The sequence below is a fragment of the Calypte anna genome, chromosome 1 (genome assembly GCF_003957555.1).
Source record: "Calypte anna isolate BGI_N300 chromosome 1, bCalAnn1_v1.p, whole genome shotgun sequence".
In the NCBI taxonomy this organism is placed as follows: Eukaryota; Metazoa; Chordata; class Aves; order Apodiformes; family Trochilidae; genus Calypte; species Calypte anna.
The window spans coordinates 57,918,413-57,946,061 of record NC_044244.1 but is presented as its reverse complement, the minus strand read 5'-3'; the positions used below and the strand labels follow the sequence as shown (position 1 = coordinate 57,946,061).

At 42.1% G+C, this 27,649-nt stretch overlaps 2 protein-coding genes across 3 annotated transcripts in view; one reads left to right on the top strand and one right to left on the bottom strand.

The window, feature by feature from the left end:
• Positions 1 to 2,757: 2,757 nt before the first annotated feature.
• TMEM213 (transmembrane protein 213) lies at positions 2,758 to 8,188 on the top strand. Its single transcript, XM_030465059.1, has 3 exons — positions 2,758 to 2,936; positions 5,028 to 5,096; positions 7,668 to 8,188. Exons 1-3 carry the CDS (start codon positions 2,855 to 2,857, stop codon positions 7,835 to 7,837), a joined length of 321 nt encoding a protein of 106 aa, XP_030320919.1. The 5' UTR covers positions 2,758 to 2,854; the 3' UTR covers positions 7,838 to 8,188.
• Positions 8,189 to 18,008: 9,820 nt separating this feature from the next.
• KIAA1549 (KIAA1549 ortholog) overlaps positions 18,009 to 27,649 on the bottom strand; it is a 160,391-nt gene continuing 150,750 nt past the window's right edge. Inside the window, exons 19-20 of one of the 2 annotated variants that reach the window (XM_030469138.1) lie at positions 26,033 to 26,187; positions 18,741 to 20,862 (exon numbers count right to left, since the gene is read on the bottom strand). In XM_030469138.1, the coding sequence (XP_030324998.1) occupies positions 20,608 to 20,862; positions 26,033 to 26,187 (410 nt within the window). In that variant the 3' untranslated portion in view covers positions 18,741 to 20,607. Of the gene's footprint in view, positions 20,863 to 26,032; positions 26,188 to 27,649 lie in introns of both variants that reach the window. The other variant, XM_030469139.1, reaches the window with a different exon arrangement.

Sequence of the window (27,649 nt, the reverse complement as noted above, 5' to 3'; positions counted from 1 at the left end):
CAAGGGTAATACATTTGTCATCATAAAACTCCATCTCTGTAGCACAAAATGGTATAGGTATTGCCAAATGGAAGGTATTGCCTCCTTCACAATCACCAGAAAAATCTGACCAGTGGCTCTACACATTGTGGAAGAATTTCCAAAGGTAGGTGTGGGGAGAGCCCTAATTTTAGAGTAAGTGGAGTCCTGCCTGCATGGAACCTGAGGAGAGGAAGACCCCATCTCTGCTGGTGCTGCAGTTATGCCTCCAGTGCGAGGGCATCCCTGGGGACACAAACCTTCACACAACACACAGAAACCAAGCTAGAGGAAGGCTTTGGTGAGTCTTACCATTCTCCAGGCAGTCACAGTACAGAAATATGAATGTGTTACACAGAAGAAATGAAACACATGCAAATCTGTGTCAGGAGATGATTCTGTAGGGCTCCCATTGCATCTGAACTTATCAAGCACAGACTTTATTTCCAGTCTGATCCTAAAATCACTGAAGCCAAACACAGCCTGTTCACTGCTTCAGGATACTTTGGAGCAGGCCCTTTCTGAACCACAGAGGGAATATATTTTGGAAAGGAAAAGAAATACATTGTGTTAATTGTGAAAAATGTTTTCGGTGTCCCTCAGAAGTGGGTATGTTTGCCTGCAAGCTGGCAGAGAATATTTAAGTAATAGTTAAAATTCAAAGGACATTTCATTACAAATTGAATCATTCATACAGCAGCAGAGTGGTTTTGTCTTCTCATTTCCCCTCAAACATTTTGTGCTGCACGGAGCTCTTCTGTACTCGTTATTTTTGCAAAACCAACTGCTGAGTCAACTTTCAGCAGGAATCACGGGCGAGAAATTTAGGAGGGAAAGGTAAAGCTGGAAGGAAGCAGAGTGCCTTTTCTCTCACAAAGAGCTGAGTTTTTGGTTTTGATGCAACAGAGGGCTCAGAGTAAAATACACATTAAAAAAACTAGCATGAAAATACTTAAGATACTGAAATGGGGCAGAGATGAGAGCATCCAGTAGCCTAATTTCAAGCAACCCTGAGCAATCAGAGTGTTTCTGCAGCATCTCTCCTGCCATGGCTCATGTTTACTGAGGCCATGAGAGATGTGGACCACACACCCAGCCTGGCTGCCAACTGAGCATGACACATCTTGGGTCACCCCTCAGGTACCAGCCAAGGACAGGGCCCAGCACCCCCACAGGAGCAGACCAGCTCACACAGCCCTAAGGCTGCCAGCCCCACTGGCCTGTTGACACAAAAAACAGGGACACCAGGAGGGTGAACGCACCCATTTCAGCTGCAGCTCAGCCATTTCTTGGGGGGGAACTTCCTGCTGCATCATGGAAGCATTCACAGCTGGAAGGGAGCAGAGTGGCTTTGGTGGTGAGGGGTGGTCAGTGGGGAGAACAAGTGAGTTCACCCCACAGAAATGCTGGGCAGGGAAAAGTTGACTTGGGTTCTCCCCTCCGGCAAAGGGAGGCCAAACCAACCTCACAGTAGCACCCTCTTGTATAAAGCTCACCACATTTCCCATGGGATGTCTATTACACTCCTCCCTGCAGGTTTCAGCAGCATGAAGGGGGAAAAAAAAAAAAAGAGAAAATTACTAAATACTCTCCATCCTATCAGGACTGTTGCCTCCCCCCCTTGCCTCCCAAAGGATGGCTGTGCATTCAGAACAGGCTCCAGACAGCTTTGTTCTCACACACGTACCCAAAACCACAAGTGACCAATGCTGAAGAGCATCAGCAGCCTGGTCCTCACTGAGCCCACCTCTCCCAGTGCCTCCTTGTCTGATTAAATACCTGAAGTTTTCTCTAGCAAGGAGATCATGGTGGGTCAAAGATAGATGCAAACATAGTCAGCAGCCTGGGGAGCTGCAACAACATGCAGTGCTCATCAGACCAGGACAACACCACAAACACTTCAACAGTGTGGCTTTTCCAGCCAGGATTATAGAAAAAAAAAAACCTGCCCTCCAGCCACTATAATTTTGCCAGTAGCTCTCCTAATAAGAACTGTGTTAGTGGGAAGGTGCAGCTCCTGGCTTTGTCTATGCCAAGAAGGAGTAGCTGTAATGACAAGAGAAGGAGAAAAAGCTTTTTCAGCATCACATTGCACAGGAGTGATGGAGACAGTGATGCCACTGTGCTCACAGGGTGGGAACAGCAGTAACAGCTTCTGAGCAGAAGAACAGCTTCTCCCCAGGCTTGAGCTGATGCCAGCCCCTAACCCAACACAGCCTCTTAAGGCCATTGCTACCCTGCCATAGATAGCTCTTGGCAGCCTACACAAAGCAACTGGTTTCATCCTCATTTCTAGATTGAAACATATACCTTATGTTAACTCAGCAGCTACAGTTCCAGCATGACCAAAGACTACTTGTTTCCAAGGCTTACATGTAGCCCTTCCAAAAAAATCACTACTGATGGGCAGCTTTGGGCAAGGTGAGGTGTTAAGCCACCAAACATGCAAAATCAAAGTCAAACAGGAAGACAAATTCTCTATTCTGATCCTCTGCTTCTTTCTAGCTCTACTCGGCCATCCTCACAGGACCAAAAGGAGAGTCAGAATCTGCCTGGGACTGTTTGGGTCAGCTCCAGAAGCCTTCCCTCCCTCCAGATTCTGGGGAGAAACCCTCAGGCTTGACCTTCAGGGGCCCTTCACCTGCCTCAGCATTTGGTCGGAGCCCTTCCCTTCCTTCACCCTGTTGTGGCAGGAAAGTTCAAGATGTCCTGGTAGCAGGAAACTCCTTTGCTCCACCCTCTCTGCCTTGCACACTCGGCTTGCCCAGGGTTTGCTGAACCAGAGCTACAGAGATCTGAGCCGTGCAGCTGCTCAGGTGGGAGCTGGACCCTCGGCATGAAGCATTTCTCCTGTGAGCCCTTGGCAGCCTTTGCTGTGTTCTTCTTCACCACCACTCTCCACTATTCCTGCTCAGCAGGTATTTCTCTTCTCTCATGCTCTGATTCCTATAACCTGCCTTCCCCTCCTTTCTTCCCCCCTAAATACCTAAATGTATTGCCCACTGACACTGATTTGTTCTTTAAAAACAAAGGGGGCTCCCTTGTCTCAGCTGAAAAAATGAAAGAGCTGGAACTGATTAATGCTAATGAGAATTACTTGATGTGATTGATCACAGCAGCTTTCTGAAGAGATGTGCTTTTGCCAGCTATTTACAGATCCACTGTAAATGTGACTGAGATGCAGGTTGCTCCATTAAATGGCAAGGAGATTCGAGATCACAGTTACTCAGCTTTCATGTGTTTACTTAGGCAAGGGACTATTTGAAATTCCACCCAAGAGACTCGCTGTAGTCCAGTTTAGCTTTTATTAGGTGCTTTTTTCAGGAAATCTGGCTTTGGTGCCCCCTTAATTGAAGAAGATACCTAAAAAAAAATGAGACCTGTAAGCTGTTTTTTTCCCATTAGGTTGCTGCTTTCATTTGTAAATCATCACCATTTGAGACCTGGCAGTTGTTCAAAGATGGGTTAGCTTTGACAGAGTTAGCCCTGTCCTTTGGGCTACATAGTCTATAAACCTGAACCAACACTCTGTATTCTGCATCATTTTCTTCCATGAGTTACACACAGTTTTTAAGTGATTATTCCCAATGCTGCCATGAGGTACTTATTAACTCAGAAAACAAATTACGGCCAAGGTCATTCAGCAAGTCCTAGCAGAGTCAGAAAGAGGAATGGGTACTCAGACCTTTCCCTGGGACAGGATGCCCAAGGGAACTTGGCTGTGTGGCAGTGGCCATAAGGAAAACTCTGGTCTTGCTGATCTTCAGTCAGGTCAAAATGCAAAGCTGGGCAGCAGCAGGTGACCCCAAGGACAACATGTCCTGCAGCACTACTTCAGTTTATTTGCTGTTACATGGAAAATACCAAACTCAAACCAAAGGTTTGGTTAAAGAACTTGATCTGTTCTGTTCTCCCAAGCTGAAAATGAAGCTGAACCATTATTGTGAAGTCTTCCTGAAATCAAGCTGGAACTGCTTTTCTCTATCACATACCACCAGCTCAGGGCAATGGTTTGTCTGGAAAGAGTTCTCTGATAGCCTCTGCCTGGTCTGTGGACCAGCAGCATGTTGGGGCCCCTCCACCTGCATGCAGGAGGAGTCCTTACTCCTGTAGCCTCTTCATCGCTGCCTGCAGGGCACCATTTCAGCATGGGATACTTCACCTGGCTGAACTTGTACCACTCATAGTAGCACATAGTAGGAGGTGACATGTCTTTTGTCTCCCTTCCTTCTTCAGCCCAGCACATGCTGGTGCTGCTCCATGGGGACCACAGCAACCTGGGCTGTCCCCATGCAGGCATCCTGCAGCTCTCCATGTATCTGGTTTTGCAGTGCTACAAGGTGCACCCTGAAGCTCAGGGACAAGGGAAGCTCTAGGAGGTCTAAGAAGGCTTTGGCCTCTGACATCCTGTACAGATTTAGAGGGCTGAGACCAGCCTCACAGCTATGGCAGACTGCAACTGTGCTCTGATTCTGGCTAGGAAGCGGGATAAAATGGCAAATCCTTCACTGTAACCCCTCCCTTACTAATTTCTGTCTGTTGCATGTTCCAGTCTGAGCTGGTCAATGAGTTTCAGGCACAGCTGCACCTGACCTGCAGCAAAGCCAAAGCTTCCTGAGGCTTTCTAAGGGCAAAAGGAGGTAGATGTACAGCTCACTGGCCATGAATCTCCCCATGACACTCAATGATCTCTCTCATTTCAGTCTTTGTTCGTTCTGCCTCTGCAGCTTATGAAAGGACTCGAGCTCTGAGTGGAAGTCTCATGCCAGGCAGAGGCAGGGGGATCCAGCTGTGCCTTACAGCTGGTGCTGCAGCAGGTGGCCTCTAGAGCCTGTGTTGACAGTGAGGAAACATACCTTGGTGTAGCAGGGTTTATGGGCAAGAACCTCCTGCCACCAAGTTGTTCCCATCCTACAGGCATCTGCAAGGCTTTCAGAATTTCATGCCTGATATCCAGTATTGCTCTCCTAATCCCACTTGTCTTTTCTCCTGTGCTTTCCTTCTAGCAGCAGCTGAAGATATCTCCAGTTTTTCGGCAAACTCCACCCTTGCAGCTGAGTACGAAGCACCATGTCTTAGTAAGTCTCTGTAAATCATTACTTCCACTATAAAGCCAGGTGATGAGACTACAGAGGTCACTGAGATACTGTCCTGGAAAAGGATTTTTATAGTTTCATGCACTGTTATCAAGGATTCAGTTGCAAGTGAAACTCTAGGACACGTTTCTAAGACTCCCCCATTGGCATGTCCAGGGTAGTCTCTTCAATACCTTCAGATGGACTCATATCACAGAATCACAGAATAACCTTGGTTGAAAAATACCACCTAGATCATTGAGTCCAACTGTTAAGCTAACACTGACAAGTTCTTAAGTAAGCCATATCCCTAAGTACAATGTCTATGTGACTCCTAAATACTTCCAGGGATGATGACTCCACCACTAACTGACTAATTCAGAGCTAATTCAATTTGTGTGTTCTAAAGCTCCCTGCCAGACTGTCTGCCTGTAGGCAAACTGTGGATTCTCAGGAGCACCTCTTTCCCCCACCCTAAGAGGTCTTGCCCAAACAGTCCCAGGCAACCCGAGATCCTGTCAGCTCTTCCAAAATCTTCGTCCATCCCCAATGTCCAATACACCCATAGTCCTGCACTTCCCATATTATAGCATGTGTACCTATAGAAGTGTTGTGATCCAAGTTATTATTTTAATATTTTGATTATGAGGAAAATGCAGCCACTACTCAGAGAAAACGCATGGAAACTGCACACTAACGCGTTTTGAAACTTAAGCGAGTTACAAGGATATATTTTAGGAAAGGGGAAACAAAATATCACTTTTAATAAAGGGTAAACACGATTTGTTACTTTGGAGAGAAGAGTAGTTAAGAAAAGAAAAGAAAAGAAAACGAGGGAGCAATTAAGATTTTATCACCGTCCCGTCCCCAATCCTGGTCTCTGGCTGGAGTGTGGGGGGGAGTTGATGTTCTCCGCTTTTCCTTTCCTCCGCTGTTGCTGTCCCGTAGCCGAAGCCGAAGTGGTGAGAGAGAAGGGGGGGGAAGAAGAGCCGCCTCTTCTCCTTTTTCTCTTGGAGTTTTTATACAGCAGAAGGGGTTCTGTCTTTTCATAAATCACTGGCACACAGACTTGCTAAAGATAACACAGATTTTGCCATCCCGAGAACTTCTATTTTATTTATTACTATTTTTCAGTCCTTATTACCTTGCTAAATTTATTATCTTTGGACCATGTACCAGGAGGCGACCTGATAAGCAGTCTTATCTTTAGGTGCCTGCCAAGCATGACACAAAACAGAAGCTAGTTAAGTTTGGGGAAAAAATCTGTTAATTGAGAATGTTTGGTATATTTTAAAAAGAGCAGAAAAAATACTGATTCGAGAGACATATTTTGTATTTTCAAAGTGTTTACATCAAGAAGTAAGTACTTCAAAGCATGTCTCAGGAGGCATCCCTCTCTCTTTTCTGGACACATACAAAACATCTTTTGTTGTGGGAGAAGCTGCTCTGTGTGATGCAGGACAGCAGCTGTGCTGGGTACACTGAAGGCCAATGCACAGGAACCTGCTCCTGCCTGATGCTTATGAATGAGAGCCACAGAGCAGCACCTGCACTTGGCTTTTCCCTGGAATGGTGCAAGAAGCTGGCTGCTCTGCACCAAGCTCAGGAGGCATCCACTTTCTGCAGCAGCAAAGCTCTGTGCCTGTCAATGTGCAATGCACGTAGCTGCAAGGTGGTTCTGGCTGACCCAGTTCTCCTGGGTGCTGAAATTTTATGCTTAGCTTCTATTCCAGCCCAAAGGGTCAAGATACTGTGGTCCTTCAGACTCCCTGTGATATTTCCACTGTAAGACTCAGGATGCAGACACAGAGCTGAGTATTTTCACTGTGCTCTTGTGATGCAAGAAGTATGGCAGATACCTTTAAATAACAGCATAAATGAAACAACTAATGACATATTCCTTAATTGGCTTTAGGAAATGGAACTGCTTCAAACAAAACCAAAAAAGATATAAAAGATTCAGGAGAAAATATACAGAACTGTTAAAAATAACTTCATTTTAAAATGAATTACTTTAAATTACTTTACTTTTTAAAAAATTACTTCATTTTAAAGCATGTACCATAGTGGTACTTGTAACCACTGCAAAACACAAGGAAGTCACTGTTAAAAGCCCAGCAGAGAACAGTCACTTCTACTGCCAGCAGAGGTATTGGGTATGTAAACTATTGGAGATCCTGCTGAAGGTGACTCTGCTAGAGACTCTTACTCTTGCATGAAGCTTTCTTTCCCCCAGGTTTATTTTTAATTCTAACTAGCTACTTCTATCATACTGCCTTCCTAAAACTGACTGAGCAGATGCTAAGTAGGTATTTTAAAAGATTTCAGTAATGCTGAGCACAGCAGTAAGAGGGCTCAGGTGTTTGACCAGAGAGGGATGACCAAGTCTTTAAGAAATTAAGATGAAATAAAAAATTGCCATTCCCCAGGATAAGTGTGGGGCTTGAGGGACAGATGCCAAGGCAGAGTGACAGGTCAGAGGGCAGAGAGTGAAATCACTGTCTGACCTGCAAAGAAAACTTGTTAACACACTTGGCTTCCCATCATTAGCTAACTTCGTTTCCTTGTCACCAGACGTGAACTTCTGTGCTCAAGCAGCCGTGTGCTGCCGGACGGGTGTGGATGATTATGGGTGGATTGCTGCAGCTGTTGGCTGGAGCCTCTGGTTTCTGACCCTCATCCTGCTCTGCATGGACAAGCTGATGAATCTCCGGCCTGATGAACCCAAATATTTGGCATCCTGAAGCAAGGCACACCAGCAAGCAAGCAGCATCTGGGAACAGGGAGGTGCAGGTGGACTGCCAAAGCATTTCAATCATTTCCTAAGAAACAAATAAGAAAGGGAACATATCTTCGACCAAAAGAGGCCAGATCTAAGCAGGATACCTGCTGTGGCTTTGCTCTCCCCAGCAGGTCAGAGCTGCCAGTCATGGTGGGGAGCAGGCAAGTCCCTGCCAACCATCACATATGTCTTAGTGCACAGAAGACCTGTTCCCTGAGCACCTTCATGCTTTCATGTGAGAGCATCAGCAGTGATGAGACACTGAAGGACCAGTTACCAGTCTATAGCACACTGCTTTAAGCCAACCCAGTACCTAACCTTTGACTTTGTAACAGAAAGTGGGCAAATAAAGCTGTTTTCTGGAGAATCAATGTTAGCAGGTCCATTACTATGGTAGTGAAATCCCCCCCTCCTCCACCCTTCTGAATGAAAGGGGTTTTGCCTTTCTTGCACTTCAGGTGCAGGGTGTGATGTGATTCCCCCCCTCTCTGGGGTACAAGTCAAAAGAGGATGAATGTGGATGGCAAAAGGCAGAGAAACAGAGCTTTAAAGCACCCATTTTGTGACAGGTTCCTGCTTCTTCCATAGACTGTGAAATTCATGAGACCAGAGCATTAAGGCACTCCCCTGATTTGCCTGGCTCCTGCCTCCCCTATCCTTTGGGAGTGGGAATGACAATCCATCACCTCCTGACAGCCTGGTACACCTACCTGTACCTGGGCTGTGGGTCAGAGCTATTTGTAAATCGCCAATGTTCCCTCAACTAATGGAAAGTACTAGGGAGTAGGAAAAAAAAATGGAGAAAGTACCTGACAAATGTCAATTCACTTGGACCCTACAAAAAATTATTTTAAGTGAGACTATTTGAGCTCTCCTGGATGGCAGTGGGCTGTGACCAGCATCTCCCCTGAGCTGGGACACCTCCCAGGCACTAAATCCTTGAGGACTGCCTGCTGACAAAGCTGACAGAAGACCAGGAGGAATCATTCTCCTCGAGTCTCAACTACAGCCCACTGAGGAATGCATTGTGCTTATTCTGAACTTTAGAAGAGGGAAAATTTAACTACAGGCCAGCCTCTTCCATCCCCCTCTCTACCTATCTTTTTATTTGGACGTACACCTTTGCTTTCACAAGTGTGAGTGTCCTTATACATCTTTCATTGGATCCAAATATTTCTGTCTATGTATGTTTGTATATTTTGTGTTTATAGCTATGTACAGATATACTTTTATTTAGGGTACATTGGAATAAGTTCATGTGGTTTTTCTCATCCTCAAACCTGTAAGCAAGTCGCTGTTTTAATGATAGCATCTCCCTTTATATAATTGTTAGCATATTGGTTAATGATTAAGTACAGCTCCAATTAAACCCTTGAATTAAAATCTTGAGTTAAATCTTGAACTGTTGCTAATCATAACCGGGCCAAATAGTCCCTCCACACCACCACATTACATCAGTAAAGAGTTGTAACTTGTTGATTATTCTGAGTCCTCCTCACCCACTAACCTGTGGTATTTTAAAGTCTATTAACTGGTACCAGTGAAAACTCTGTTACAGAATCTTGAGGACTGCTTGGCCTGATTTGAAATGAAAATTAGGGTTTCCAGCACAGTTTATATATGAACTGTTTTGTAGGAACTGAATTTTGCTTGTATTTATTCAGATTGGACCTGCCCAAGTAACTAAGTCGAGGTGAACTGTGGTAATCAGGTTTAAAGCAGCATTTTGGATTAACAGACAGAACTGTTCTTATTTATGGAAGATAATAATAAACATTGATATTGATAGATTCTCAGTGACTGGTGTATATTGATAAATCTTCTATTGGTGAGGGATTGCTCAACCCAAATTTGTAGAAAAATGATTCTACATCAAAATATCCAGACAGGAGGGTTTGGCTCACTGCAGTCAAATTGCCTGCTTTTCTGTGTTCCTGGACCAAAAACTTCCTTGATGGAATGAGATGGAGAAGGAAACTGTTCCAATTCAAATGATTTAGTATAAAGAAAAAGCAAAAAATGGTTGAAACCTGGATGGCTGAAAAACAATAAACTTGACTGAAAAACTGGAGGTTAAACCCTAACACTTGTAATCAAGCCAGAACACTTGTTCCTATTTTCTGGACAAAGTTTCTGTATTTCAGGAATTAAAGTATGCAGTGTCTGGAAAGGAAAGAGAGGAATAGGAATTTTGGTAAAGCCATTAAAAACCCCTAGGGTGTCAGAAAATTATGTAATTAATTACAGCCCAAAAATGAAACATTCTTGGAAATATCAGGGGATCTAGTGTTAAAAGGTATTATAATGTCAGTGATTTTGTTAGGAACATAAAATAATACACAATTCTTGGCCAGCAACTACCCTCTCAAGATCCCACTTGCTTTATAGTATTGCTCGTACCAGCATCTATTGTGGAATTCATACCTTACTTCAGGTTTCTGTTCCAGAATCAAACATGCACCTTCCAAAGAGCTTATTTCCAACTCCTATTTTGGAATTAACTCCTAGAAGTAAACATGGGGTAAACAATGCATTACTGTTTCTCAAGTCTGCAAACAGCTTGGAAAAAAAACCCAACAAAAAACAGCTCTAAGAGACAGGCAGACTTTGGCTGTACAATTGTGACAGCATGAAATCTAGATGCATTCAGTTAATCATTTTGCTCATCTACCAGAATTTTTTTTTTTTTTTTTTTTTTACAGTTTACAGCTCCTGTATCTTCCTGACAAAACTCTCCTGGAACTGACTTCTCCCTACAAAGAGAAAGCCTCTCTGCATTCACAAGGTAGAAATGACCAACAAAGCTCTGCTCCAGACCCCACACCCAGCTTATCATGGTGCCCTGTGCTTTAGGAGCTACAGACCTAAACTAACTGTGAAAGTTGACATTTTCTCCCTCTGACACTATGAGTGGTAAAAGTCACATTTTCTGTCTTTAAACCTGCTACTCACATCTTTCAGGGACAACACTGGACTGAACACCATTCACACTGTGTCATCTCCCAAATCCATCAATTACTCCATCTCTCCCCAGGGGTGTTGTCCTCTCCCCTCCCACCACCCCGCCCCCATTTGCCTGCCACTTGAGGGAACCAAAAGAGCTTAGGGCAATTTATAACCTTATTTGAACAAATATACCATGTGTTGTTGCAACAGCAAGGTGGGCTCCAAGGCCTCCTTAGCCCAGTTCAGTCTCCCAGCAGCAGGTATTTATAGAATCATAGAATTGGCTGGGTTGGAAGGGACCTCAGGGATCATCAAGTTCAACCCTTGAACCACTGTTGCGGTTGCTAGACCATGGCACTGAGTGCCACATCCAGTCTCTTTTTAAATATCTCCAGGGATGGAGAATCCACTACTTCCCTGGGCAGCCCATTCCAATGCTTGATCACTCTCTCTGTAAAGAAATTCTTTCTAATATCCAACCTAAACTTCCCCTGGCACAACTTGAGACCATGCCCTCTTGTCTTGTTGAAAGTCGTCTGGCAAAAGAGACCAACCCCTCCCTGGCTACACCCTCCTTTCAGGGAGTTGTAGAGAGTGATGAGGTCTCCTCTGAGCCTCCTCTTCTCCAGGCTGAACAGCCCCAGCTCCCTCAGCCTCATCACATAGGATCTGTGCTGGAGCCCCTTCACCAGCCTGGTTGCCCTCCTTTGGACCTGCTCCAGGACCTCAATATCCTTCCTGAACTGAGGGGCCCAGAACTGGACACAGTACTCGAGGTGTGGCCTCACCAGCGCTGAGTACAGGGGCAAAATCACTTCCCTGGACCTGCTGACCATCCTCTTCCTGATACAGGCCAGGATGCCATTGGCCTTCTTGGCCACCTGGGCACACTGCTGGCTCATGTTCAGCTTCCTGTCAATCCAGACTCCCAGGTCCCTTTCTGCCTGGCTGTTCTCAGCCACTCTTTGCCCAGCCTGGAGCTCCCCATGGGGTTGTTGTGGCCAAAGTGCAGGACCCGGCACTTGGTCGTGTTAAACCTCATCCCGTTGGAATCAGCCCAACTCTCCAGTCTGTCCAGGTCCCTCTGCAGAGCCCTCCTGCCTTCCAGCTGATCGACACTCCCCCCCAGCTTAGTGTCGTCTGTGAATTTGCTGATGATGGACTCAATCCCCTCATCTAAATCATCAATGAAGATATTGAACAGAACTGGGCCCAACACTGATCCCTGGGGGACACCACTAGTGACCGGACGCCAACTGGATGCAGCACTGTTCAGCAGCACTCTCTGGGCCCGGCCCTCCAGCCAGTTCCTAACCCAGCACAGGGTGCTCCTGTCCAAGCTGTGGGCTGACAGCTTTTTCAGGATGCTGTGGAGCAGAATGCAGCAATTGCACTGCAATCCTCCCTTCCCCTCCTTTGCCCAGCTCACAGGTGAAACACAGCACCCTGCTGACACAGAGCTGAACTTTCTGCCATTGGATATTAATCCTCTGAAGACTGCAGATAGTTTCATGCAATAATACCCTTCTACTACCTTTTCTTTTCAACTTTTCCCTTGGAATCACAATTACTCTGGTTTTCCCCTACTCTTCTTTCTTCCATTGATTGTATTATCCATAAACTTCACATATTCACTACTGAGTTTGTGCACCACCTTAAACACAGAGAATCACCCTTAAAATTTCAGATGGCTTTTTTTCATTGTTCTTTTTTGTGGGGTTGTTTTGGTTTTTTTTTAAACAAGCATATAGAAGACATTTCTCTGATCCCTGAGACCTAGTTAAACTTTCTGCTGCCTCTCTGCCTCTGTGCTCTTTGATAGCCACATCCTCCAGACATTTTAGCTTTACATTTATTATTAGCTCTTTACTCAATACATTAGGTTTCTTCCCATTATTCCCCACAAAGACTTGCCTCAACCTTTCCTTCTTTTCTCTTTCCGGTGTGGAATTGGAAATCAAACTGACCCCCAACCAATGATATTGGTGAGCTCTGCCTCTTCTGATGATTTCTCTTGACTTGGTTATTTTTATTAATACCCTTTCTATCTATCTGTGGCTTTTCCAATCTCTCTGATTTATCTGATCACGAAGACAAAGTAAGTGGTACCAACACACAGAGCTGTGGTTGGTGAGTCACTGGGAGAACCAGAACCACATTTCCAGGATTGTGGTTTCCAGATGACATGACTATAAACATGCAGCCAAGTTAATTTTTCAGTGTCAGTTTCTGGAGAAAAAGTTACAGTCTGCTTTGTCTAAACAGGGGAAGAGAAGGGAGATACCTGCAAAGCCATCTCTGCTAGGCTGTTTCCTCTTCATGGCAGTTCAAGATAATGTATATTTAAATCAGATCAACCCAACAACATTCAATTCTAATTCAATTCTAATTCTCTGGGCTCAAATATATGAAGAAACCACCATGCTTTAGCTGAGCTGTGATAAACACCTAGTACAGATGTGTGATAATATTAGGTAAGAGACATCAGTTCATCCTTAAAAAAAAGACTAAATAGTGCTCTTTGGAACTAGTGCTGATGCTTCTTCAGTACAAAGCTGTAGGAAATGGTGCTCTTTGCTCCCAGGCAGAAGTGAGAGTCTGCTGGAAGTGACAAACACCTTCTCTTGACTTCTTTGTGGTTTTACTCTGCAAGAGCAAACCTGTTGTTTCCAGTGTCCTACCAAATTTTCTTCCACATGGCAGCAAAGTAGAGGAGAACGTAGCACTAATGTAAATACTTGTCTGCAGGCCTCCAAATCCCCTGTGTGGGTGTTTCCACACCTTTAATCTTGAGTTCTTGAAGTGTTCTTGTTTAAAGCTCCCACCATCAAGCTAGAAGACAGAAACTACCATAAGGATGAAACTGACCCAGGGAGAAGCTTGACAGGAAATCTTCTATGCACAATTTAAGGCAATTTACCTGAAACTATTTTATTCATGATTTCATGGACTAACAAATCCAGTAACTGGTTCATGAGTTTGTGGATGCCCACATCATCTGTACTGCATCACACGTGAACACCTTCAGGTTTGGCAACTATGCTGTACTCCTGAGAGTGCCTAATCTACCATTCTTTCCTTGAATCCAAGGATAAAAGCCTCCTGATTTTTTTTAATATTGCAGTATTTTAAAAATGCATATGTCTTTAGTTGAGTCCCTTTTAGATCTGCATTTCAAGAGCAAAAGATAACAAATATAATGCCGCATTCATTTCCCTTCATAATGAAGAAGTTTTTCCTGAAAAACAAACAAAATCTTCCTTTACATCATGCACAGTACTAAAACGTTAAAACAGCCTGGATGAGGAAACCAACTTCCAAGAAGCCTTGGGACAGAAATCTTACATGTATTCATGGGAACATGACACAGCTCTTCAGAACAGTGTACATTATATTATAACTGGAAATACAAAACAGTAACATTTACCTTTTGTTTTTACTCTCTTAGTTTTCATTTCACTTCAACTGCTCTACTTGTGGCAGTAAGAGAAAGACAGTAATTCTGAAACTTGAAACCCACCATGTCAGGGATCCACACAGGCTCAGCATTTGATTGAAAAGAATCTTCAGAGCATTTGTTCAAATGTGCCAACATTTTATTCCCATTAAGGCAAGATGTAACAGCCTAAACATAAACTTCCAGTTATGGTCAAAACTAAACAGGAGTGGCCATTACAAAAGAAAACACATTTTAAATGTAGAGTATCAAGAAGTAACACAAAATCAAGACAAAACATTCCAGCTCTATAAACTATGAAGTGCAAAGAAATGGGTATTTTTCTAGTACTAATGCAAATTGTTTTAATCTATCAGTCTTCAGGACTGAAGCTCTACTCCAGAAAAGTCTCTTTAAAAAGGCAGTGCAACTGCAGAGGCTTTTTGCTTCTGAAGTTTCTCACTCTCAGTCAGTAAACTGACTCTGAGACTTGTACGTCAAAACCAGACACATCTTGCCAAGTGCACCCCAAACTGTACTAAAGAATTTGTAGGATAAATTCTTCTTCCAAAGTATACGTGCAACTAAATGGGTTTCAGTGGAAGCCATGCAGATGTGACCAGGGACAATACACAGACCAACATTTGGATCTGAATCACCAACCCTATTGAACAAGCTGAGATTGTTCTGTCTTCCTTAAGTGTCAGAGAGATATCAAAGAAAATTTGGATAGTTCTTCTGACAGAAGCTGCATTTCAAGGGAAAACTCACCAGGAGGAAGGTACCAGACTTTTCAAGAACCCAAGTGCACTCACACCAAAATACTGTAAAACTACAGCAAATCTTCATCAGCATTGACAAAAACTTTCATTCTTAATTCCTGCTTCTTCAGTCTTTAGGACCTACACATAGTGGAACACAGGAATGACAGCAGGCTGGTGACTGTAGAATACATCACCAGGGTTTCCTGTCCATTTTAAAATAAAATCTAACAGGAATAGGGAAAAGATGCCACCCACGAAAGGGAACTGGATTTTTATGTCCAAACGTAAGCACTTAAAAGCTGCTGCTTTTCTCTAGGCACATCTAGCCAGTCCTGGAGAAAGTCTGTAGCCTTGGTGAACTGCTTTTGGGAGTTTCACTTATGAGAAATGCTCCTCACACTCTTATAGACCAGCACTGGAAGTGGCTAAGGACTGCACAGAAGTGTGCATTGTATGGAATCAGCTTTAATCAGGGCAGGGGGACTGCCCAAGATTTTATCTCTCTATTTTTAATACACTGTCACAGGTGGTCCCAGAGACCTGGCTGCTGTCCTTTGCCTTCTGACAGTCATATTGGCATCTTTTTTCTTCTTATCCATTTTCAGCTTTATGTCCATATTTAGAAAACACTAGTCAGATGACGTGGGTTATTAAAATCCATTTAGTTCTTCACTGCTGCAAAAATATGGCCCAGAACATCTTCCTACCTCAAAGTCACAAACATTCTTCACCCTGCCACTTGAAAGCCCTTGGCCAAGGCAGAGCTTTCTGAAGGACAGGCACCTGTTAACCAAGAACTGTGAGATAAGACATGGAATGGGAAATGCCCGTTGCTTCCGTGAAAGCTGGAAAAGGGGAGAATGTGGTGAGGGCAAGAATTAAACAATTAGTTCAGCTCCCTCCTGCCATCCATATCACATAGAATCATAAAATCACAGAATTGGCTGGGTTGGAAGGGACCTCAGAGATCATCAAGTCCAACCCTTGATCCACTACCGCTGCAGTTACCAGACCATGGCACTGAGTGCCACATCCAGTCTCTTTTTAAATATCTCCAGGGACGGAGAATCCACTACTTCCCTGGGCAGCCCATTCCAATGTCTGATCACCCTCTCCGTAAAGAAATTCTTTCTAATATCCAACCTAAGCCTCCCCTGGCACAACTTGAGACTGTGCCCTCTTGTCTTGCTGAGAGCTGCCTGGGAAAAGACCAACCCCCACCTGGCTACAACCTCCTTTCAGGGAGTTGTAGAGAGTGATGAGGTCTCCCCTGAGCCTCCTCTTCTCCAGGCTGAACAGCCCCAGCTCCCTCAGCCTCATCACATAGGATCTGTGCTGGAGTCCCTTCACCAGCCTTGTTGCTCTTCTCTGGACCCGCTCCAGGACCTCAATCTCCTTCCTAAACTGAGGGGCCCAGAACTGGACACAGTACTCGAGGTGTGGCCTCACCAGGGCTGAGTACAGGGGCAGAATCACTTCCCTGGACCTGCTGGCCACGCTGTTCCTGATACAGGCCACAGCTGTTGCCTTCGCTTGGACTTAATAAAAGGTTCCTTGTGTAATCCACCTAACATGCTTCCAGGCTGCGAGTTGACACAAAGCAGTGTCAGCTGTTTTGGTTCTTGGGAAGTTATCATCTCTGTAAACAGTCATTTTCTCAGATAACACTGTAGCCCTGCTGTCAGTGGCCTAATTTAAAGACACTGGCTTCAGTACTTAGTAGGAACATGCATTTGTGGGTGAGATGTATATCTGTGCATAAATGTGTATGATACCAAGGTGGCCAGCATCTTGCCAGCTGCTCCTTTGGGTGCAGAGCTGATCACACAATCACAGAATTATTGAGGCTGGAAAAGACCTCTGAGATCATCAAGTCCAGTCCATGACCTAGCACTACCACACTGGCTATACATAGATCTTGTGTGATGCTGCTGCTCTCCAGCTTCTCTTCATGAAGCTTGATCCAAATCCTTATACCTTACATTGTACAGTATGCTGCAAAAGGTCAGTGAAATTCCACTTACTGCTCCCAAGGATGCATATTTAACATTATGAATATAGAACCTATGCAATTCACTCATCCTAAAAGCAAGGTTTTCTTTCTTGAGTTATATGGCCACAGTCACTGACAGGACTGTGTGATACTAGAATCTCTCCTGGGAGGGAGTATTTTATAGTAGTGAAGCGTGCCCTGCCCTTTGAACTGCGTGTATGAAAATTAATTGTAAAATTTCACTTAGCTCCAAAGATAATAAAGAAACAGGCTCGGGGTCAACCTGTTGGCCACAGAAAAGAAAAGAAAACCATCCAAGCTAAATTACATAGCTCTCATCTCGCCAAACTCTTCTGCATGCCAAACTAAACACAGACTAAACACAAATGTCAAGGGAAATTGTGAAGGAAGAGAAGAGCCTGAGTGTTCCATGAGCCAGATGGCTTCATCATGGAAATGGCTGTAACTGTTGGTAACAGCTTTCTGTACCTGTACCAACTACTCATCTGATCAGTGTTTTCAGACAATGGTAGATTCATTAACAGATACTTAAATTCAGGATAGTTCAAGTTTAAAAAAAAAAAAAAAATTAAAAAAGAAAATTGAGAAAGTGCTCAAGCACATGAGGATGCAGAAGCTTACAGTTTTCCCTGAATTCCCAAGTTGAAACACACAATTTGGCAAGTGGATTCCACAGGGTCCCTTTGCAGCACATGAAAAAACCAGCTTTTCCAGTACTTGGAGAATGTGAAGTCTGCATCTCCCGTGTTAAGACCATCCTTGGAACTGGTCCTTTATGCCTGACTTTTCTTTAATACATGAAGATACAGACTGTGCTATACCACTTTTTCTCTGAACAGGTGGGTCAAGTTGCCAGCCATTCTGAGAACATAACTTCCAACCAGGGCTGACTTCTTCTGTTTCACTGTCCTTTCCCATGAACTTGTAAGGTTTTTAAGAGGAATTTTTGCATCAGAAAACCTCTTTTATTTACCAGTATTTATTTGTCCTTTACATGTTCTTCATAAGATTTAGGACTGAAAAGGAAAAGGTTATTCTTCCAAACATAAAAAGATGGAATATCACAGTATCATTACCTTCACTATCAAAAATGGATGAGAAATGGTTTTAGTACCTCGAACTTTCAAAGCTCTTACTTCATATTCCTTCTTAAATAGTTGGAACCAGCAGCCAGACAACAAACTTACTTTCTAGAAGCCTGCATTTTCTTTAAATGAAGTCACAGTAATGTGCTAATATTATAAGCACATTTGCCTCTTACCTCACTGCAGAACCAAGCTGGAGAAAGTTGTGGACTATGAAAGAGATGGGTTTAATAGGAACATTTAGGAACAGTCAGTCTTCAGCACTGTCAATAAGACCAGATGAACATTGCCTGAAACACTCTTCATTTTGCAAAACTTGACATTTTGCAGAAGTATTGGCAACACTCATATTTACAAACTTGGCAGAAAATATTCTTTTTTTTTTTTTAATTTTTATCCTAGAATTTATTATCACACAAAAAGTTTAAAAAATTAAAAACATAATAACCTTTTGGTACTGCTTTTCACAACCATGCTGGTGTTCTTACTTTGTTCAAACCTCAACCAGTGCCCATGAGGGCTTTAAGTACTGACCAGGGAACTGTAAATTAATTTAGACTGCTTCATTGCAGTAAGTCCTGCAAAACAATTTCACAAAGCCTTTTGATGATCATGGGTAAACAGAAACATAACTAAGCTTCCTAATAAAGAGGGAAAACATACCACCTTCTTTTCTATATTAATGAGCAGCCAGTTGCTTCCTAGTTTTGGCTTTGGCAATGAATATTATTTACATACTTCAGGAACAATGAGTTCTTCCGTGGTGTCCTCCTACCTGTTTTTTGTTTCAGTCTGAGTCTTGTTAGAGTTCTTGAACTGTGCTCCAGAACCAGGGACAGATTTGGCAGCATACTACACACCGCACCATACCAGTGCCATATACCTGTATTTTACCCATGCCATTTTTACCCCAGTGATGCAAATGCAGCCCTTACCCTGATCGACTGCCCAAAGATCTCACTGGGAGATGGCTTTTCCTTAGACCTTTTGTGGCTGCCATCTGCTAGCATTGGTGATACCCAAACTGTAGCATCAAATAGTTTTGCTTTTTGTTTCTCTAGGGCAAGGCTCCCAAGCCTCCTCACAAACACTGAGCTTACCCTCTATCTCTGTGCCACTTAGGTGTAATTCAGTTTGACCTGAAAATAAAAACACTCCAACAAATCATGACTTAAGTAAAATTTCTGTCTGTATTATGTCAGTTACAGGTATGCAGTGGCCAAATATTAGTAAATTCGTAGCTAATATTAAATTAAAACTCTGGAAAAAACAGCGACAAAGAGTTCCATGGCATGTACCATTCTTCCCATGGAGCTAATGCTTACCTTCTGTCCAGGGGGACAGTGGAAACAAGTATAAATATAGAAACTGTCTCAAAACCGCAAATCTAAGCCTATGTTAATGCTCTAAACTGTCACTGACTTTCACTAAAATTATTCAGATCCAAACATAAGCAATGATTTAGGACATCAATTTATAATGTAATGCTGGTGACCCTGTACCAGTCAGGCTGGATTTGTTTCTGTCCACAAAGCAAACTACAGAGTGGCAACATTTTATCACTGGTTCTTGCAAGAGCATAGAGTATGTAAATGTATTTTTTAAAGATACACATACACATTTCCCCAGATTCAACTGTGGCTAAGTATTCTTCTCCCAGTTTTCAATAATTTTTAAACAAAATAAATACCAAGCCCCTTCTGTTTGGATGCTTTGCTTTGCTCTTCCAGCCTGAATAAGTCTAAAGATATGTTCTTATACAAGGCCAATGTTTCACTTTGCAAACATTGAAGATGAAGGAACACTTGAAGCTTCAGCACCAGAAGGAAAACAAGGAAGAGTGCAGAGGGTAGCTCCATTTGGAAGCACAGAGCTATAACAATTATTGTTCCAGTTTGTTACAAGTAGCTCAAAGACCATTTTTCTAAGTAGTCCCATTGTTCCTTACAACCAAAGTGATTCCTGTGTGGGATCACACCTTTAACTCCCTTGAGCTGATGCAGTTTATAATCTTGCTGAACAGCAACACAGACCAGTTCCCCATAAGCACTGGAGAGATCAGAGTACTTGTCATCTCTTGCAAAATGTCATCTCAGCTTATGCAAACCTTCACCTACTTCCTTACAAAAAGGGCTCTATAATACTTAAGAGTTTGTTCCTGTGATTTCTTTGTTGCTGGAGTATTGACATTGTGACCTAAGGTTTTATTTATTTGTTAGACTAAATGAGGGTAGAGAGAGAAGAGGAGCACCATAATATCAGCAGGTTAAGTAATATGACTTGTGATGACACTGATGATTTTCCCTCTTTGTCTCCTGTCTCTCCTCACTATCCTCATTTTTCTGCCTTTTTCATTTTTTTTTTCCAGAGTATTGTCAGAAGAGCTGTGAAAGTTCATTCTTTTGAGAGAACGACATTGCTGATTTCCTCTAAGTCTTTGCTTCCATAGGAAGCAGATACCTGGCAGATTTGCAAGGGAATGCTAAATCAACTATGGAAGTTCTGCACTGTTGTCTGTTTCTGAGAAAGTCGTAGAAGTTCTTCTCTAATTGCTTTGATGAGAGAGGCTGAAGAGTGACCTGGCTGGAGGTCCTCAGTGGAACTGGTGGTGTAGCAATGGCCCTGGCCCTGAAGGTTGTTGTGTGGAAGCTGAGCAGGGGGTGCTGAAGGCTGCCTGGCTGAAGTCCTCGGCATCTGGAATACTGGTGAGGAGGAATATTCTTGGTGTCCATGCATATGTGTCTGGAAAAAGGTAAAAAGCATTATTGTACTTTCCGAACAAAGTTGATAATCCCAGAAAAGACAAGAAAGCAAAAGAGGCAAAGAACAGGGGGAAAAGCAGCATGGAGATGCTTCTATCTGCTGCCACTGTTCTTCTCTTGTCTCAATGAGCAATTCCTCTTATGGAGCACAAAATGAATATACACAAAATCGCTGGACTGTCACAAATCACTGTCACAGGGATTTTCAAAATCTTTTTGAGTATCCATTAAAAAGTCTTGCCCTCCTTCTACTCTATGGTATAGTGGTTAGATACTTAAATGGAAGGTGGCAGGGAGAAAAAACACAGAACTGGAAGTCAACAGAACTGGCTTCTCTTTCCTTGCCTTTCCATCAATTTCCTAAGGGACAACAGGCAAATCATTCTCTTCCCAGCTGTCATTTTTCCATACTATCTATACACAGAGATACTACTGCTTTCACCTTCCCATTTCTGTCTGGCTTGCCTGTTACTGTACACCTGTGAGGACCCTGTGAATGACCAGTGCCTAGAAAATGTGTCAACTGAGGAAGCAGCAGGAGAAAATTACTTAAATCAAAAAGATTAGGTTGTTCTGTACTCAATAGCTGTTTTACATATCTGAGAAACACTATCCCGAGTTAGGGACAATCATTGTTTCAGGGTAGAAAGGGGCTAATTCTGCATTTGTTCAGTAACACACATTTTTTAACAAAACAAGAGAGAAACAAAACAAAAGCCCGAGTTTATAGGCTTGCCATCTGGAAAAAATCTGCTTACACTAAAACAAAACATGAATTTACAGTACACCAGGTGACTGCACTGACTCCGAGTATGGACACAAACGAGGTACGTTTCAAAAACCTAAATTCCATCTGGCATCCCCAAAGCAAGCATCTCATCTTGCCTCGTACAGCTGAAGACAAGAGACACAGTGAGAAGAAAACACTTGGATACAAAGGTCTTGAACACACGCTGCTGAAGGCACAACTGGGAGTAAACCAGAGTAATGCCCTTTCAAAAGGTCTGCACTGGGGATGAGGAGCCCCTTGCTGTAGCAAGTTCAGATCACACTTATCATGTTTGAGGGAGCACTATCTTTCTCCGTGGATAAGCTGTAAGTAGTAGCAGAGAGAGCAATCTGATGAGGGATGAAAGGACAGCAAGGTCAGCTAGAACAGGATTTGGGGAGGAGGGGAATGAAGGGATTACAAAGCAGAGGCTGGGAAGGATATGGGGAACGTAAGAGTGATTGTGGCAGCAATATGCAAGGAACACAAAAAATGCATGAGTATGTTCCTTAACATCTCTCATAATATAAATGAAATCTAAGTATTTTTTGTACAAAGTACAACTATATATACTAGAACTAATAATTATAACTAAAACGAATAAACTATAGAACTAATAATAGATTCTGTCTTGCACAGCTCATGTACTGCACTCATCATTTACACAGTTAATTTGGGGAGAGAGATTAGGAGGGAAAGAGGCTTTAACAGAGGAATGATAGGTAAAGAAGATTTTCAAGTAACATCCTGTCTTACTTCTTACAAAAGGGAGGCGATTCTAGTGTCAGAAATGAATGAATCAGTCTCTTAAATGTTCAGAATTATTTGTTTGGCAATGAAACCTGAAACTTAATTTATACGTGCAGTCTAGAGTTAGCAAACCTGACAAGTAATCTCTGGGCTAATAGAAGAGAAATAAAAAAAACATTAAAAGAAGTAAGAGACATAAAAAAATATTGAAAGCAAACATTCCTTGACAGATGAGTCTAAACAGCAACCTAAATTATAGTCAGGTTACTTTCACATTAAAATGCATTATGTGACTCAGCTCCTATCTCAGACTTCACTGAATTAGCACCATAAGAATGGTTTCTTAGGGCAAGTTTGGAAGAACATTTGATAGTTACAGTAGTTGTTTTTTTAACGTTAATACTAGCAAAGTTTTTTCTTTAAATATCTTAGTAAAAAAGAATGCCTACATCTGTAATCTCATATATAACATCAGGATTAAACCAGTCTGAGAACTTTCAAAACCTGACTGGGTTAAGAAACCTAACCTGTGCTAAACTACAACAGCAAAATAAGGAGGGTAAAAAGGTTGGAACAGTTTTTGCTGTTGGGTTTTTTTGTTTTGTTTTTTTACTTTTAAATTTCTTTACTAACAGAAATACACATTGATACATACTAATTATATATGTAACAACTGATATCTTTATATAGCATATAAATTCTTATATAGAAACTTCTCTAGAATTAATAAAAAAATGACAAAAATATCTTTATTGACTCTTCCTTCTCAAGTAACGAAGACTTATGAGATCACATTGTGAATTTGTTCCTCTCCATTTAATAACTGTTGATCTCTGTTGCCAATTTCAACTGATCTGGATATATAAATACATAGATACACACACATATGTATATGTATTAAGAGATATGTATCATAAAATTCACAAAAAAAGGTAGCTAATTAGAGATAACCTGATTTGAGATAGCATTGAATCTGCTTGTGAGTGGCAGGAGGGCCAGGTTAGGCTGTGCTTAGCTGGACCTGTCAGCCAGAAAACGTCTCATAGGGGACAGGCAGGGGACATCAGACAACTTGAAGAGTGGCAAGATTTCCTAGAGCTACTACAATGAGCAGCCAGAGCATAAAAATAGAGTAAAAGGATAAGGGATGACTTAGTGAAAACACTGGAATCCTGGAGAAGACTCTGGAGAGCTACAGAGGACTGTAGATGGATAGGAAGGAGTTGATTCCAGGTGGTCAAATGAAGGCAGGGATGTGCAAGACACCACACACATCTAAGGATCTGGACTTCACTTGTTCTGCTGCTCAAATGAGCACCTTCTCAGCACTGTATTCTGAGCAAGCTAAGGAAACACTGTAATCATCCTGGTTGCCCAGGCCTTCTAGATGTAGAATTAAGGTGAATTGATGGTAACTTGTACACTGGCTTTGGAGATCCAAGTGAGAGGTCATATTCCAGCAAAAAATCAGGTGTTGACTGAGGGAATAATACATGAGGATACCATGAGAACAGGGGCTACTTCAAGAACACAAATGCAGATCCCTCAGTTTTGGGGGTGAGAGAAGCTCTCTAGATCTTAATTCCTAAAGGCAGATTTTAATTTTAGAAAGTTGCTCAGAATGAGGGAATAGTAAGACTGTTGGCAAAGATCAGTTGCATACTACCACATAAGGAAGATAAATGTCATCGAATAAATCCTCTTTTCAAAAAGGAGGAAAGACAAAATTAGAGCTTTGTCCTAGTGAAGGTATCCAAATTCTGAAGGTAATTATTTAACTCAAGAAATTACAAGATAAGGGCTTACCTAATGATGCTTTTTCTTTAAAACGGGAATAACACTTCACAAAAAAATAAAGAATTCCTCATAGGAAAAAGGAAGTGCAGGTAGTAGCAGAGTTCTACTACAACTAAATGAGGCTATACTCAGATATTTTTAGTCCATGATTCCCTCCTTTTGCTTTATTTAAAAAAAAATCACATTGCAGTAACCCATGAACTGCAGCAATGAGTGAGCAGGAAGTTCTGTCAAGGCCCAGGAAGTGTTCAAACTGATTAATTAAAACAAAGTCAATTGGGACTTAAGCGACATGAAGCTTCAAACTGCAACTAAATCACACTGAATTGGGCTATGATTCTTCAAATGTTGTGCAGGAAACTGATGTAACCAATGGTTTACATATTATGTCAGATAATGGTTAATTTAATTTTCAGTTATATGTTAGCAATTCAAGTAAGAAAATAATAAGAAATTCATGGATCAACATTTATTTGGGAACAGAAGGGAAAAGTCCACAGATCTAGGAAAAACAAAGTCAATTGCAGAAAAGACAGAGACATTGTAAGAAGAAGCAATGAATGGTAACCTAGAGATGCCTCTGCAAATGGAAGAGGCGAGACACTAAGATCTCTCATGCAAGTGCTTTTTTAGATGTAAAGTGAAATTATGATGTTCTTGCATTCAGTTCCAAGCACAGGTAGCAAGTCAAGTTAGACAAATACATCTTTTGGCTTTGAAACTGAAAGTTTTTGAAGAGTCTAAATAGTTTGTCTCTAGTGTGCACAGTTCTTGAAAGCTTCATGCTGCTCCTCTCAAGTTCATTTGGAGTGGTAGCAGCTCAGTTTCACTAGAACCAAAAGATGAGGCCCATCCTGTTCCATCTTCTGTAAGTAATTGCAAGATCATGCTATACTGCAAAGCAACTTCAAGTTGTGTGAACACATATTGTATGCAAGAGAAGGAGATCTTTCCTTCCTCCTTCAAGGAAGAAACCAGAAAAACGATTAAGCAAATGTTTAATGTTAAATGTTCAAGGAAAGAAGCAAAAGAAGGAACATAAAGCTGTCACTCTCTAAAGTACTGCAATAAAGCTGTCACGGGTCAGTCTGCTTCATAATGTAAGTACATCAAGAGTGGTAGCAGGCAACTGTATCCTTTCTGGAAAGGCCATATACTACCTTCAGTCTCACACACCTCATTGAGTCAAACCCATCAACTTCTAGAAGCACCATTGCCAAGAACACAAAATGGCAATGTCTGCCTTGGCAACACTGGCAAAAGAACACATTTGTTTACCACATCCTGCTGACTGAGGCTTGGAAAATAACCTGTTTAGAAACACCTCTCCTGTTATGTGCAGTTTCTGACCTCATTCAATTGCCCTGACTCATGTTGTTGCACACTGATACAGAAGACAAAAGAACTATGCCAATACAAAGTAAGATGGTAGTCTGGGACAATTTGATTCAGTGCTTTCTACTTACAATGATCTCAAAATACAGAGGTATGTTTCTAAGAAGAAAATAGAAAGGTGTATCCACCTCTGCTGGAGCTCAGAATTAGAACTGGGTGAACTGCAATTAATGGGTGAAGGCCTCAAGTGAGGAAAAAAAAAAAAAAAAAAAAGGGTTACAGTAAAGTGAGAGAAAGGAGTTGGAGAGAAGCAGAGCTGAAAGAACAGCAAGCAAAAGTTAGAAGAGCTAATGAAGGTTTGAAGAGCAAAAGCAAAGAATGTCAGAGAAGCAAGTGAAAGTATTCCAGGGGGGAGAAAGTTCCAAAACAGTAATGCAGGGAAAAAAAACCAACATATCACTACTTCGGAAACTATGCAAATGTGTAACACAGTACTCACTGCATCTCTCCTAGCATATTCATCCTCTCCACGGTACTGGGGCCACCCTGGCCCCCCCGGCTGGCCATGCCCTGCTCTGCCTGAGGGGATCTCCACTTGTTGACCTCCGATCCTGCTAGCAATTCCCACCTGAGTGAGGTGCTGTATCTGAGAACCTTAAAAGCAAATATTGTTTTTTATCTTTTATACACAGTCAAATTTGTAGGGCAGACAAATGACAACATAAAACTTCGTTGGAAGCTGGAGAAAAGAAGAAAGTGGAGCTGTTTCTGTGCAATTAATAAAAAAAATCAGCAGAAAGAAGGCTGTCAGTGGAGAATAAAGAAGGAAAATTTACATGCATTTTGTGCAGTTCATTTGAGTGTGATGCTTTTCATTGCCACTGCACTGGAAGAAGAGGTTGAGATACATGCATCTCAGACACGGACTACACTTCATTCCAAAAATATGCCAGCCTTTTCCAAACAGTGTTTTCTGAAAGCCCTGGCAATGCCTCCATGTAAATTACTTATCAGCAGAGAGAAGATACTTGCTCCTTGGTACACCTTATTTGCATCATGCTGGCAAGACCCTAACTCTTCAGACCACTTTCTATTCTCAGAAGAAGACTACACATGACTATATAAGAGCCTGGCACTTCCAGCTTTGCTTTGTGGTTAAACATTAAGCGATGCTGTTGTTGACTAATGAGAAGGTCAGAACACACTGTCTGTCCTTTCAGCCTGAAAGCTAACCTCCTCCTTTCTCCTTTCCCTCCCCTCCCTCTCATTTCAAACACATGCAAGGTTAGTCACCACCATTAATTGCAAGAGACACATAACAACATGCTAGCTTTCCTTTTTCCTGAACTTCTTCCCCCAGGGAAACAAATTCTTTTTTTATTATTCATTAGAAATGAAACACATTTAATAAACCCACAGATAACATAACAGGAAACTGTGTATGTACAAAAAGGGAGGAGAAAGACCAAAACAACAGTATGATTTACGTGACAGACAGTTAGGTCACTTTCATATTTTCCTCTCAAAAAAAGCCAGTATTTGAGAAGTTTCATTTTTGCATGTAATGATGCTGAAGGACAAAAACTAATAATCTAAATGACTTTAAATCTTAAAGCAGAACATTCATAAACATTTAGAGAGCAGTGTGAATCAGACAACAAAGTAACCAGCATTAAACTCTAACAGTCACTACATCCCTGTCATTCTCATTCATTTAACATTTACAGGGAGAGGATAGCAGCTATCAAAACTAGGAGTCTGACATGAGTACACAATCATATTTCCAGTCTTCTTCAACTCCCTAGGAAGAAAACCTTTCTCTGGTACAGAATTAACCAATGCATTTGCATAAGAATAGAATATTTTATTCTCATAATCAGTGTTTGCTGCTTAACTGCCATGTTAGAATCTTATTCATGATCACATTGATGAGTACTACAGAAATTATCTCACAACCAAATTAGGGAGGATGATTTCATATGGGAGCAGTAGATAGCATCATTAGAAGCTACAAGATCCTGGTTTTATGCATACATTTCTAGGGCAAGAAATGAGAAATAAAAGATGCAGAAAAACATTTTTTAAATTGTTATTCAGCAAGCTGATTTGAGGTGCA